At 31.2% G+C, this 15792-nt stretch overlaps 1 protein-coding gene across 2 annotated transcripts in view; it reads left to right on the top strand.

Moving 5' to 3' along the window:
- Positions 1–4262: 4262 nt before the first annotated feature.
- LOC123004775 overlaps positions 4263–15792 on the top strand; it is a 36243-nt gene continuing 24713 nt past the window's right edge. Inside the window, exons 1-2 of one of the 2 annotated variants that reach the window (XM_044398207.1) lie at positions 4263–4433; positions 14442–14563. In XM_044398207.1, the coding sequence (XP_044254142.1) occupies positions 14483–14563 (81 nt within the window). In that variant the 5' untranslated portion in view covers positions 4263–4433; positions 14442–14482. The remainder of the gene's footprint in view (positions 4434–14441; positions 14564–15792) is intronic. The other variant, XM_044398206.1, reaches the window with a different exon arrangement.

Raw genomic sequence — 15792 nt, 5'->3', positions numbered from 1 at the left:
TGTTGCCAAAAAAGCCTATTGCGTAACACTCTTTAAATCAAAAGCATCTATAATAAAATATCCTTCGAATATTTTCCAATTTTCGTATTTTAAAAGGCCGACAAAGAAGCCGCTTTTTCACCGTCTTCAACCACCCTAATCCCTCATCCCACATTCTCCGGAATTTAAACGAGACATGATACCATCTTTCATCATTTTGTTACATTAAAGACATCTTCTTCACATTTTTAACTGCATATTGAATTTTTTTGGAAACAAAACCGTCACATTTACTGAAATATTTTGTTCGTACTCTTATGAATTATCTGGTTGACCTGGCCCCGCTTTTGCAATCTTTATTTGGCCTATATTCGGACCAGAATCGATAACAATCATTTAAGAGCTGTGCAATATTTAGGTGAGGGTCCTGCGAAAAGCGCCGGGAAAGTAGAATTTCGAGTAATCGATGTCTGTGTTAGTGTGTAGGTGGGTAAAACCAGTGGTATACCGGTGGGGATTTTACACTTGCTTCCTTCATGTTTATGTTTTCAGCTATTATCAGTTTATTGCATTTGAGATTTCTTCGTCCACATCATACACATTTTACCTGTTTGAGTATTATTTTATTTTCTACATTGTAAAAGGTAAAATTTTATTATTAAAAAATAAATACACGTATTTGTGTATTTGTTTTATTTTCTATTTTAACCACCATGGGTTACTCCTAACATGTTTTATAAAGTTTAATTTAATTCGTGCCAACTTTATGCGATTTATACATTAATAACTAATTCTGTGTTTCCAAACTTTGCTCTAACTGAAACGAATATAAATAAATTATGACAATTATCCAAACCATATCTAAGCCAAAATTTGGCTCTACTGCATAGAAATTTATTTACTGCATTTCTTCTAATTTATGATATTTTTTTAAAGACTATTTAATATTTTTTTGTTTCCTCATCAAGAAAATACAAGACCTGCAATATCGCCTAAAACACACAATCCCGTTGTCCTCATTATGACAAATGAGAAACGCGTTCTGTTACTGCTAGTTACGACACGTTGGATTAAGTAAATAAGGGTAGAATTTCCACAAGTAGCTCTCCTCGAGGCTTAATAAAAATAAAATGTGTAAACTCAAGACATAAATAAGAACGTCATGTATTTCAACAATTATTTTCCTGTTTATTGCTGAAAAGCTGTTCTCTAATCTCATTCGAAACTTATTGAAGATAAATTCAAACATTATAAAACCTGGTGGTGCTTTTGTTTGAATCTCTGAGAATAATTTTCCTTCAGAAAGCCAAGTGCTAATTATTTTAGAGAGGCTTAATATCAGACACGTGTCAAAGTTCTGATTATCATTTGATTCTGTGAGGGTCACATGTTAAGATGTGGTTAAGTCAAGTGTCTGCCCTTGTTACATTAATTAGACAGCAGGTAAGTTGCAAGGTAGCTACATATTTAATTAGTGAAACCACTCTTATTTAAAAAGATAAAGCAGAACTAAATTTTTCAGAAAAATTTGAATATTTTGTGTAAAATGCGATCAGTTCCTTGTTTGTTTTCGAAACACTATGATTTGTAAATTACAGCAAATAGTTTGAAGAAGTTGATTCTACATTTTTACTCGCTTTGTATAACTAAGAACTTGTCTGCTAAACTAAAAATATTATGGACACTTTTTAGTGTTGATATTCATAGAATTTGGGCCTATGGTAATTCCACAAAAACCTTATCCATATTAAGTTATTCGTAGGCGTATCGTCTTTCTCTTCGCTGCATTCGCACACCAAATGCGGTTATATCATTATATTTCTTTTTGGTAAAAACCCTCTACAATTCTTTCGAAATATCCTTTTATGTTGATGGACTTGATTCAGAGAAAAATCGCATTTGTTGTCTGAAGTATAATAAACATAACTTCGTTTCTAACACCAAGCTTAAATTTCGTTACACCTTAACACACCCCTAATCCCCAAAAATCTACAGGATATACCACTTATTCAGATAAGCGGGTTGTTTATGCATGCACCAGCTACGAGTTCCCACGCTTGAAACAACGCAGCAGGTCTCGAGTGTGTGCCTTACTTCCGGTTTGACTACAATTTCGTCCCCTTTTAGAGGTATCGGATGTTAAATATACAGAGTATAGATGGGTAATGGGTGAGATGAGCGAGATACCTTTAGCAAAACGAGCGCATCGCTTCAGAGGAAATTCGAGATGCTTGCGATGGCGAAAGTTTGAATGGAAGACAATTTAGATTCGATCCAAAGACGAGATTTTTATACTTCTGTTTTAGGAACGTGTTACACGTGTTACAAATACACCACGTTTCAGCTTACACATTGTGTACTTTTAATTTAGAATTCTCGAAAAAAGTAGTTCAAAGTCGTTGAAATTGAGAGCAATATAGTCGTAAATCGTTCGTTGTCGCCGCCAATGCTTCTTTACAATCAAATATCAGGTGCATCCTCGCCTGAATGCTCTCGCAGGTGCTTTATTATTACCCTCAACAATACCATAAAATAAAAAGAGCAGTAACCGATCAAAAATACCTCAACATATAGACTTGTTCTTTTTTTCATCGTAGCCTTTCCCTGTTCGAGTGAAGATGAGAGTAGCGTGACTAAAAGTAGTTTGATCAAACAAAATTATTAGGAGCCGGAGTTTTAAAATCTGATTAAAATTCATATCTCGGCTATGCCTCAGGCCGTTTCAATTCTTTTGCTTCTTTTCGTGAGTTCTGTGTTGTTATGTGGACTTTTTCCCACGGAAGAAAGGCAAATGTTTGACGGATAGAGAGTGTTTGTTGGATTTATTAGCACATCTTGTAGATTTGGCATTATCAAGCTTTTAAAAGCTGATTGAACAACGATAATCGCTAATAGGCGATAATAGTGTGAAGGTTTTTTGGTCAGTTTAGTGTATTGTCACGTTGTAACTTTATTAAAAACAATTTAGCACTTGCTATACCATCTATTAATGTTTCAACAATGATGAAATACAGTCTCAGGTGCGAAATATTCTGTAGTGGCAGACTTTGGAACATTGTTATCGGAAACAGTTTTTATTTGTCGTCTTTGACAACAGAAAATAGGTATTAAATTGACACCAAAACGCGACAAAACCATTGCTGAACTTTTACAAAACAATGGCCAATTACAAGCCTTGAAAGAACGACAGGGGAACATAATTTCCTAATATAGGTATTACGATATCATAAACCGGTTATAGGCTATAGCATAGCATATACCAGACCGTAAGTTAAAAATTGGGTTTAAAAAATTGTTAAAAACATGAAACATGCTGGAAATGCACGACTTCTCCAATAAATGCATGCAAGTATGTTAAAAATAATTTGTTGGTATTTTATCACCTGGTCACTTTTAACACTTATATTACAAATAACTATTTTGATTTGTTTCACTTGAACTTGAACGCTGGTCGAATCAAATTTGTAGAAATTTGCCACCAGAAAATTTTTTACGCTGTGTGCCTCTAAATTACACCGATTTGCCAACATTCTATTATTATAGATCAATATCATTGAAATATTGTGGTTTCTATTCCTGTATTATTGTATTAGATAGTTATTTTCTTGTATAACACAATTCTGTTACGAGTATTCTCTTTGGTTTCACTGGTTCTTGTGGTTTTCTTTATTTAAATTTTAACGTCACTTTTTACTAGACTGAATCAGAAAATAAATTCAAAAACATTTTTATTATCGTTTTATTTCCAATTATAATTTAGATGCTCACTAAGAGAATTAATAACATTAGGTATCTGTAGTTATCCTATTTCAAAGTTTAAGGTTTACTTCCATCATATAAGCAATAGTGATTAGAAAATTATTTAAAGTAGAGTCAAACATTTTAATAATTGCTAAATTATCGGTGCAGTTATTGTAATTTACGATCAATTAAGTATTTTAACATTTAAATTTAATACCCACAATTCTTGATTAAGTGCGAGGGCGTATATTTACGTAGTCCTACTTTGTGAAATTTTCGTTTTTGTTCAAGTTCAGGTGGAATCATTTTGAGAATTCATCTTCTTCATGCAAAAGTCTTTAGCAATCGAAGGAATCTATCCCTCGAGTGTCTTCTTCAATTCTTCTTCTCGTTACGTGACGTTCTTGTGGAGAACATACGTGGTGCGACCATTCACAGTTTGTAGACAAACGCTCCCAGAGACTCAATGAATTAGACGAAGCAAGGTCGGGTAGGAGCGGGGGCGTTTCCAAGATGTGATGTTAGGTCCCTGAAGAAGGGGTCACAGTAGTGCTCGAGACGCCGCCGATGGCGAAGTGTGGAAAGTGAATAAGACGAAGCGACTTTGACGCGCGAATCGCGTGTGTTGTGCGTGTTTTGGTGTGAAATGTGTGAAGGAACGTGGATGTTTTTCATGGAGGATAATGATTGAGTTGGACCAAGTTGAAGCGAAAGTGAGTTAATAAATATATTGTAATATAGTATACTCGTGGTATAAAAATAGTATCACTGCACATACATAATATGTACTAAAAATACTAAATATTATCATTCAAGCTAAATATTTAACTCTGTCTGTTTTAATCAGTAAGGTCAAGAATTTTTGTTTAGAATTATTTAAAGTAATTGTAAATACAGGCGAGTATAGAAATACATACATAGAAGATGAATATTAAGAATGGAACCAAGCGGTTTTTTTAAATCTGCCTGCAGAAAATAATAATTAAATAAATTAAAGTAATATAAACAATGTGATCGTATTTTGAAAACGAAATTTTGTTTTGTTTTTGAGTTATGCGATTTTTTTGTAGCACTTACTTTATCATTCATCAATTAGTTTTTTCAAAAAAAAATAAAAATCGTTTGGTTCACCTGGTATAATTTTAGATACGAACATACATATTTGTACAGGCAAAAACATGTGAACGAAGTTGCATAAATAGAAGAACTCAGTTGAACATCCTTTCTGTCCAGCATTTTGCAATGTTTGATTTTAATTGTTCCTTTCTTCACTATTTTTTCTTTTTTCTATTAACATTATGGGTTTGTGATTTTTGTTATACATTTAGATTCAATTTCATAACAAAAAAAATACAATAAATTTAATACTGCTTGGAATGCGTTGGTCCATTAATATTGTGATTTTATTTTGAAATCGCCTCTTATTCAAATAATTATTTATTGATTATAAAATATAAACCGTTTATAATAAAATTAATAGTATACTACTATAATATAATACCATTTATGTTATTATAATACTATTTAGAATATTAATTAATATTGCTATAAATTAGATATTCATAATTTTGTGTCTGGATAAGCTGCAGAACTCATTGATTGAAAATTGAATAAAGTTTAATTAATACATTTCAAACGTTATAAAGTTGTGTTTATTAAATATTAAATTCTAATTACAAAATTTGTGAATTTCAAACAGAATATAAGTTTTACCAAAACCCACTGTTCAAATCGATAGCTTTAATTTGCTTGCAGATCATTAAATTATGAATAAAGTTATTAAAGCAAATTGATCAGTTTGAAAATAATTATTCTTTTTTATTTGGCTCCCCCATTATGGTAATTTTGTTAATTAGAAACATAAACCTTGAAGTGTTTATAGATAAATAAATTATTGATTGGTAGACATCCAATAAAATGCTGTTTTCACTTCTGTCTAATTAACATAAAGATGTTTGATTTTTATCGGACGAATCAGACAGATCCTCTTGGTTTTATATAAAATGATGGGAACATACCTGTTAAAAACTATTCATATTTTTCTCGTGAGGTGTTGTTATAATTTATTTGCTAATTATGTTCACAGTTTTTATCACTCTTTGCAACATTTTTCACTCTGTTTAGTTAGTAAAGCAAAGCACATAAATAATTGTAGATTTTTTGAAATAGTATTTGAAGAGGGGATAGATAGACATACTCGTACTTCAGCAGTCAAATGTTCAAGGTAAAACTTGTAACTGTGTGTACTAGTGTGGAGCATGCAAAATAGGAAAATTAGTAGAAAATCGCAAATGTAGGTCATAAATTACTGTAAATAGCTGTTTTTGCTTTTTTATTACATGTATTTCTGCAAAAACAGAGTAACATGTTGTCTTTATTACAGGAATTTTGTTTTCCAAGAAAAGGATGACAAGCAACTAAAATATTACCTAAATTTGTAAAATCTCAGTAACCTCCTGGAATTACTACATTTTCGTGTTCGTATTTAAAAATTGTTTATTACCTCAAATAAAACAGACTTGATTTATTTCAAAATTTAAAAATGATGTACATACCTATTATGTAGTTGTTGCTAGTTGGTTATTAAAGAAACTAAAACTGAGAAACTCGTAGTTCCCTAAGTTTTTCTTTTAAATATGCATTATCTGTAAAAGTTTGTTTAATAATGCAATTCTTAATCATAACTGTGGGTAGTTGAGTAATAATTAAGTAAACAATAAAATTTGCATACTGGTAGATCTACTTAATTATCTATAACTGTATATGCAATGAAATATTTTTTATGCACTATTTTTTTAATGTTAATGATTGTAGGTGTTTTAATATGAATACTGAAAAAACACAAATCGTGAACTACTGTTACAATGTATAGTCACACTTTTAAAAAACAATAACCTTTAATACAGAAATCAAGGTGAGCTTAACATTTTTCGCTTGAAGCTAACCAATAAAACATTAAGATTTATTATGGCTAGCTTCCAACCATGCAACCATTTCCTGCCACAGTCTCACACTTTTTACCCTGATCCTCTTACTATAAAATTATATTTTACAAAAAATATTTTTCAACCACATACTATCTCATTCATTGCTGTTTCAGCAATCTCCCATAAATTTCGTTTTCAGCACGTACAATTTTTAAACCGATTATTAATAATTTTTTCATCGATGATGGTTTCAAAACCCCTCATTAAACGCGATTATTATAAATTATTGTTCGATGTAATGGGACTAATCAGTGCTTTATAGACGTGTCTCGGGCAGCTAACGGTGATCGTTTCCTCAATTAAAAAGATTTTAGGATACATTAAATCAGATATTTATTTACAATCGGCGAGGAAGTAAACAGGTCTCTATTTAAATACAGTTTGAGCAAGAAAATTCCAATATTCATGATTCTTTTAAATGGAGTGAGCCAGAGCAAAATATCTTTTGTATAAGGACTAAGGTCACGCAATTGTATGAAAATTATTTTCACAATTACATTTTCATTTTTGATTTGTTAAAATTTTATGTTTTATATTTTAGTTATGTGTGATAAAACTTTTATTTTTTTCGTTCACTTGATCTTCGGCTTACGTTAAATTAAAACACGTTGCAATAGTAGGTATCGAGAGATCAAAATAATTTGTAACCGAGTCATCTTGAATCCGAAAACGTATGTCTGTTATTGAACTAACTGCACAGGAAACGTCAAATAAAATGACAAATCGAAAGGTAAGGCAAAATGGGCTGGAATTAGTCGCTGACGTACAAGGTAGATCATAAATTTAGTTATTAAAATTATCATCTTATTGATCATGCCATTTTACCTTTTGACGTTTCATTTTATTTGACATTTCACAGACATACATTTTTGGATCCAAGAATGACTCGATCACAAATTATCTGGATCTCTCGATATATTAAAACAAAAAAAAACTATTATAACCACAAAGAAACTTTTTAGAAAAGTGAGTAATTTACTTTACTAAAATGATATTTTCAAACTAGTTCTTACTTTAAGGTTAAATGTTAAGCTGTTTACAAGATATCTAAGTTTTTTGAATAATTAAACTGCATAACGTAAAAATGCATCACCAAAAGCGAAATTTGGCAAATTGTGGTATCCATATTTGAACTTGGAATAAAAACAATACTGATTCATTACATTTGTCAAAAATTGTCTCTATAACCATTTCTGGAAAATCATCTAATGTAAATCTATTGTTTTTTGATTGCACGATTTTACATTGCATTCTAATTTATCACATTGCAACAAGTTTGTATGTTGTACAGTTAGCGCCTTTAAATAAACAGTTATCAGCGATAATTTAACGTCATTACATGTAGGAGAAAAAGCTCAACGAGGGTGTCCAACCGTTGTACAAAACAGAACAAATCATCTTAGATTGGTTGGCACTCCTGTTATTACAAGTTGTTGACATCTCATCAATCTCCCACATCCTGCGCTTCTGATAGTCCTCATTCGAACAACAGGAAATAAAACCGTCTCCATTAAGTATGATACTGTTATTAAGCGCAATGGTTACGATTATTACCTGTTGGAGTAAAAACAGTTCTGCCACAAGCAGACAGTTTAGAAAACAAATCAACTTGCACCGATAGAACTACTATTAGCATGCAGTTAAGAACAGTTAAAATGATTTGCGATCAATTAAAACGAATCGTGTATTAGCTACTTGCCGGATGTTTATTTTATATCACTCTCTAGGAGGAATTTCGATACGACAGGATAAAGAATGGAATCTTTCACGCTCCATGGACGGTCTTTGATGGAATATTTAATTAATTTATGCATAGTCTTCGATTAGGAAAAAGATTATATGGCTTGTTAAGCGTTTTTCTCGTCCTTCCCTTATCCTGTCAGAGGATAAACATTGATATGGACAGAAGCAGTTAAATCTAATAATCGCGCTTGAGGTGCGAATTGTTGCTTTGGCAGCCGGTAATTATTGTAAATGTTGCGATTCAAGAATGTAACATCCGGTGCATTGCAATTTCCTGTTTCATGGCACATAATGTTATCGTTTTCTCGACTCATGTAGGAGGACTGTTGAAGAATATAATAATAGATCTCGTATATATATCTCGAATATAATATGTCTCGTAGGTTTATTCTCAATTTTTTTTTGTAACAGATATACTTTTTCATGACCTTTTTAAAACATAAAACTATATATATATATATATATATATATAAACAATGCGAAAACTTGATCTGTTTGGTTTTTTTCGTTGGAAAAGTTTACTTTGAGTACTTCAAAACGCCTTCTTTTAAATTTTTGAAGAGAAGAAATTTGATGGCGTTAAATCGAGGCTGCATAAGATGGATGTTTGGATTGTTTTTATCCATATCTTTTACAGACCATTTTATCTGTTCGTGTTACTGCGATATTTCTCTTCTGTAGGAACGAAGAACAAGAAAAATGTATTGAATTTTTATATCTTTTGCTCTCTTTATTCTTTGATTGTAATAAATACAATAAAAAACAATAAGTTTAATAAGAAGGAATAAAACAACTAAAAAATAATCAGTCTGTTTGTCCGTAAATCAGAATGAAGCAATGACGAGTCAGTGAAGAGGCGTTGAAAAATTGCTTCATATTTATTTTGTGCTTTCGAGCTAACCATTCTTTCCGGAGACATCGAGGAAGATTAATCGGTTTTATTTCTATCCAATCTCTAGTTTCAAAGCTTCAGGACATATTTTTTAAAACGAGAATATTGAGTTGTTATCCTGCATAAGAAATACAGTTGGAAATGTCTCGTTTATATACTTTTTCGTTTTGTTGTGATTAAGTAACTGTACGAAATTTTTACATGCCTTTATTGTAAGACATAAATAATTTATGGCCGAACATTTCGTATAATTCTTATGCAAATTTCAAGGCCGTGCAATGTTTTCTTTCAACTTTTACCCCATAAAATTGTCAAGTTATTACTTGTAAATTCAATATCGTAAATAATTTCAGATAAATACTTACGAAAGAAGTCGTAAAAAGCATTGTTTTATGATATTATGTGAACAGAGGTGTGAATTAATTGGTAGTGTTTAAAATTTTAAATATTGTAGGTCATTTGACATTTGACTAAAAAGACTAAAATCCCAAATAGTGGTATTTGCGGACACTTCGTGTCTAAATTATGTATATGTATATCTATACTTTTATTCAAGACTAGCTTAAGGTTATTATCTATGCTCCATCGGCGGACTAACTATAGGTAGACCTATTTTTAACTTATTGTTTTGTACATGTAATAACAAAAATAACAGTCGCAATGCTCTAATGCTTTTGTGTTGTTTCACTATATTATCCTGTTCATTTCACATTTATCCATCACTGCTTATGCACTTTTATGTCTTTAATGAAGTTCTATCGGAACAGTTGGTGAACAATAACAACACGCTTTCAAGAAAAGGTCATTGTTAAACATGAGTGTAATTGTAGTAACATCCATCTACATCACACTACACATATGTTACTCATAAACGAATAGTTCCATTTTCATTCTATTTTCTTACACAGCGTGCAATCAAAAACCGATTATCCAACATCTTTCATGTTATTTTAACCGAGTTGGTATTACTAACACTTAAGCTTTCAATCATAAAAGTAGGAAAAATTATCATTTGAGAGCCAAGATTCGCAAATTATTTATAATATAATGTTATAATAAAAAAAACTAGCACTAGTACTAACTAGCACTAGCTATTCTCAGTTCAGTTAGGTATTTGTTGTCTCTCTGATGTCCTATGTATCTACGAGTATTTCCTAACTTTTGAAATGGGATTGTCACTGATTTATTTACAGGTCAGTACCTTACAAAATTTCAAATATATTGCATTCCAAATGCCTTTGAGGAAGAAACATTCATCTTAAAAGGCATCGTAATTACACTACGCTCTTATTTAATATCTCCACTGGGATAATTATTATCGTAAAATTTAATAGGCCTGATGGTCGTAAAAGCGTAATTGTTGGTTTGGAGCGAACGGAAATTTCAAATTGTGTCAAGCGTAGGTAATTAATTAATCAATTACTGGTACTTTGTCACTTTCTGGAATATTAAAAATGGCGATTTTTGTAATATGAAAAACCAGAAGAATTTCAGTCGTGTTTTATCTGTTGACGGTTGAGGATTTGAAACACTGAGATGAGTATATGAATCGTCCTATATAACGTTGTTCAGAAGGGAAACATACAATTGTATTACTTTACAGTTAACTTTTCAATTTGAAACCATAGCTATTATTTTTATAAGTTTTTATAGAGACTGAAAATTGGCGTAGAATCTTCCTGTTTGACTAATGTCAGTAATCAACAGGCATGTAGGTAAAAGGCTTACCTTTGGCAATTAATTAACACTCTTGCAATGAAATTAGATTCAGTGCCGCTCCACGGTCTTAATCATGTTATCGCCATGAACACAATAGAAAGTAGGTTCACTCTTCGCACGTTTGTTGTTAATCAACAGTTTCCACTCTAAATTATCAAAGTACATGCGGAGAAATGTATCTGTATGTTAATTACGATGGGAAATAGACTCGTTACATCTCACCGGAAGAAATTTGTAATTTATGCCAACAATTTGCAATCAAATTGAGATATAAAGACAGCGTGTGACAAATTCTGTTGAAAGATTCACTCATAATTTAAAGGTTTTACTTTTTTATCTAAATTACCATACGAAAATAAATGAAACTGGTTTGGGCAAAGCAAAAGTTAACCGGATGTTCGTTTCCGCTCGCAGAAAACCACCTTGCGAAAGCGTGGTCTTTCGGCAACGGAGAATTTCGATCCTTGTTTAAAAAGCTGTCCGGAAAGTATAGGCAACACAATATACAAAACAATGTGAAGCGGTATTCACAAGCGAAGCTAAGTCTATAGATGAGGATTAGTCATATACAGTGAGTGGCAAAATTATGGAATAATCTTATTAAAACTAAAAATATTTTATTCTGGCCAAAATTGCTCGAACAGGTCAATTTTCTTTTAAAAAAATAGACAATTTTCAACTTGATTTAAAATTTTACACTTTTTGGTTTTCGAGTAATGACGTCATCGACATTTTTTTTAAAAGGAAACCTCAATTTATTTAGCCAATTTGGTAGATCTTTTAATTGTTGAAATGACTATATCAAAATATTAAATATTACATAGTTTTCGAAAAAAAAAAAAATTATCCAAAAAGTAAAATACAAATATAACAATTACAAACATACAATTTTAATAAGTTGAGAATTCTGTATTTAAAAAGAAAAAATATATTTTCAATTTTAGTTTCTAAGTAATTTTGCCGCTCACTGTATAATATATAAAAAAAATCAGTTAAGGCCTTTATTATAAATGACTCATTCTGTAATTACAATATGCCCAATGTCTATGCAGGGTGCGCCAGAACTCGCGCCCCAGAGAAAAATTTCAAGTAAGATAAGATATCAGGAACATGGAAAAAATGTTTAAAAAATTCTCTCTGTCAAAAAATTTTGACATTTATTTTTTGACATTTAACATTTTTTATGCCTTTTTAATGATACTGATGATCCTCTATGTGTTTTTTTTTTACAATTATTTAATAAAGGTACAAAAATTTTGCCAATAAAAGCCACAAATAACATTGAACAGAGTTACAATTTAGGATACAGCTTACTTCTTCCCTCTTCTCCAACAGAAATAAATAGAGTCAAAGTGCAAACTTCGAAATTTTTATAGATAACATTTTTTAAATGCACCCTGTATGTATAAGTTTGTAGAATGTATTTCTCTTATTTAAAACATACTCGTTACACAAAACTATTTGATAAATCAATAAATAGAATCAATATATTAGACGGCGTTTATTTAATATCTCAGCAAACTGCTATATGCTGTTTTCTCTCAGGCTTTGGAAGTTATGTGAAAAATCTTCAGGTTGCCTTTATATCTGTACCAGTTTTTATTATCTTAGCGACGTTAACGTCGTCCGCTTTATTTCATCTTTCATAATGTAACATGGAACCTCTTTTTATTCATTTTTTATGCTCGAGGAACGACGATTTAAACATTTCTATCACAGAGACTACCACCTGGCTTTGAAGTCTAATGTTTATTAAATTTCGATTAAAGGGCAAGGTGTGAATATGACAGAATGGCATATTGTGTACCTAGTAATTTTAGTTTTAATAAACAAGGCGCAAACTAACTACATTTTGCTATTACCGAGTAGTAGAGCAAATTATAAAAACTTGACTAAGGAGATTATAAATCGAGTCGATTTGCTACGACAAATATTATCATACGATTAATTGGTTGTACAGGATATACAATAATCAGACGCCACTTATATAGATTTTTCAGGCCATTAGATGACACGTGCAATTAATAATAAAATTATTTCTAATTGGAAAAGAAATCCGGATTATTTAATTAATGAAATAACTAAAATTGTAATAGTGTGTGGGATTATAAATTTACGGAAGCTTGTTCACTTAATACGATGAAGGAACACTTTCCGAGGATCATAAATTGCTTGGCGTGTGCGACCGGACGATAAATCTCACACTTGGTGTTTATTTTGCTGAATCTCTGATTTTTAGACTGAACTTTAAACTTTACTGTAAGAGACATTAAAATGTAATTTTTGTCCCATGACTTTTAATAGCGGTTCTAATATCGAAGTTATTGATTCTGTTTGCTGTGAAGTAAAATATAACAAATATTTGAAAGCTTTTTTTTAAATATTATTATTTATTTGTCGTGTATGCATATAATATATTTATAGAATATTTTTTTTTAAAATGAAGCAGGAATATTGTATGAAGTTTTCTTTTCTGTTCCACTATGTAAAAAACTACTACCATGAGAGTTACGCTTTACACGACCGTAAACTCGAAGAATTTTTAAGGTATTTCTATTGAAAGGGTCCTCTCAACTAGTTCAGATTTGCACATTTTTTGATCGACACTAAGCCTCTACAATATTTCGAATCCAATAAGTTTCGCTTTATCTAAAATCGCGAGGCAAAAGTCATACAAAAATTATGCGCCTACCGTCCTTTTGCAGTCATCCTAGTTTATGGTACATAGTTATGTGAAATGCTAATGAAACCTGTTGGATGCAAATTAAATTAAAATTTTTCAGTTTTTATCATAATATGATTTTGCTTTTTTTAATGTTTTTATTTAATGATTTAACAATGTAAAATTTCGGTTCTACATAATATATGAGAAAGAATTAAAATAATTTAGTTTTTAATTTTTGTTTGTCACATTTGTGTTACAAAAGTGGACCAAGTGCGCCATCTAGTCTTGCAGGTCTCAGTTTTCCTGCTGGAAGGAAGCTATCTATGTTACGAGCTTTCTAACTGAACATTGAACATAAAAATAATGAGTAGCGAAACAACAATAATGTACTAATTTACTTAGATTTTCATAATAATGAATTCATAATAAATTAGAATTCACTGCTCTCTTTTGTCCACTTAAAATTACACCATTAAAGTAGAAAAAACTAAACCACGTTCACAATAGGCTATTAGCAGGAACGGACCAATTAAAACAAATTACAAATTGGCTTATAATAATCTATAAATCGTTTTTTTTCTACACACATAAATTTACAGCGTGTCATAAAATAAAAAAACTTAAGAATATGATGAAGTTGTAAGGATATTGTGACTAGTTGTCGGATTTATTTTCCTGTTTGATGGCAAATGCTGATTGTAATTAATGGTTTCAGATCATATCCTCGACATCCGCTTCATTAATCAATGATTCAAGATGCAAACGAAGAACATAAATATCGAAAGGGCGCCCAACAACAGCACAGATGGAGGCGGTACACGCATCAGTATGCCCGAGGTAACTAACAACTGAAAAACGTTTCGTATAATCGCAGCATGCTAGGCTACAAACGTTATGACTTACGACTATTGTAATGCTTGTGGACAGTTCAATAGCCAAGGTAATATTTCTTGAGCCGCCATTGGCGTGCGAGTTGTTAGGAGATGAGATTCTGTCTTAAAATTGGATAATTAAGTTAAAGAAACGGAAATACTACGATTTATTTATAGCTCGCAGATTTGTCGCAATTATTTTGGAAAAAAATTAAAACACAAGTGATACTTTGCATGATTAATCGGTACAAAGTTGCCCTGGCAGCTACATTTTGCATAAATTTTAATTTTAATTTGTTGGCTTCAGGAATTTGTTTTTTGTGTTTTAAATTACTGTCAGGTTGTCAGCAAGATTGTTGGTTTTTGTGTGGGAAAAGGAAATTTGAAATAGTTGACAAGAAAAAAAACACATTTTTGTATTCATTTGATCACAGTACCTACAAAATTTTTGGAGCTAAAATTTCTCGTGACCTACAAACAGTTGATTTATTGCAATCTGTCTTAATTAAAAGGTACTACAAGATACGAATAACATCAGAAAAATAGCGGCCACAATTTATTGTACTGTCAGTTTTTTTAATGAAACCGTTATTCTATTTAACACAGTTTATAAGGTCACACACCTACACTATAGTTAATTAGACAGACACTTAATTATAATAGAAACTACAATAATGAGCCAATTAAAATAATCGAGTCAAAAATGTGCTACTTTAAGAATTTTTATTGCATTTTCAAGATTACACAGACTACGCCTCTGAGAGTTGAACCACCCACCCGACCATATTAAAGTCTGAGCAAGAACAAAATCCAGATAAATTACGTTTTGTCATCGAACTGTACACGATGAGATTCAATCTTAGTCGAGTCGTTTAAATAATGACGAATTAAACGACCACCAGTGGCGTGTGCCACACCTATTTAAATTCACTTAAATTACTACTAATTAGTGAACTGATAGCGTAATTATATCCATTCATTTTCTCCTTCATCTATCACATTCCTGTAATCAAGTGTGGTTTTGGTCTATTTTCCGACGTAATTATCACTGAAAAACTTGCAAAATTACACAACTATGAGTTTGTCGATGCGATCAAGAGGTTTCTTCCAGCTACGTGTAAAGTAGCTGTCATATCGGAATTCCTTACATTCGTTAAAAAAATTTAATTTCATTAAAATATTTTGAACGCAAAC

The sequence above is a fragment of the Tribolium madens genome, unplaced genomic scaffold (assembly GCF_015345945.1).
Source record: "Tribolium madens isolate multiple individuals breed KSU strain unplaced genomic scaffold, Tmad_KSU_1.1 Scaffold_20;HRSCAF=117;Tcas5.2_LG4, whole genome shotgun sequence".
NCBI lineage: Eukaryota > Metazoa > Arthropoda > Insecta > Coleoptera > Tenebrionidae > Tribolium > Tribolium madens.
This window is presented reverse-complemented; position numbering and strand designations above follow the sequence as displayed.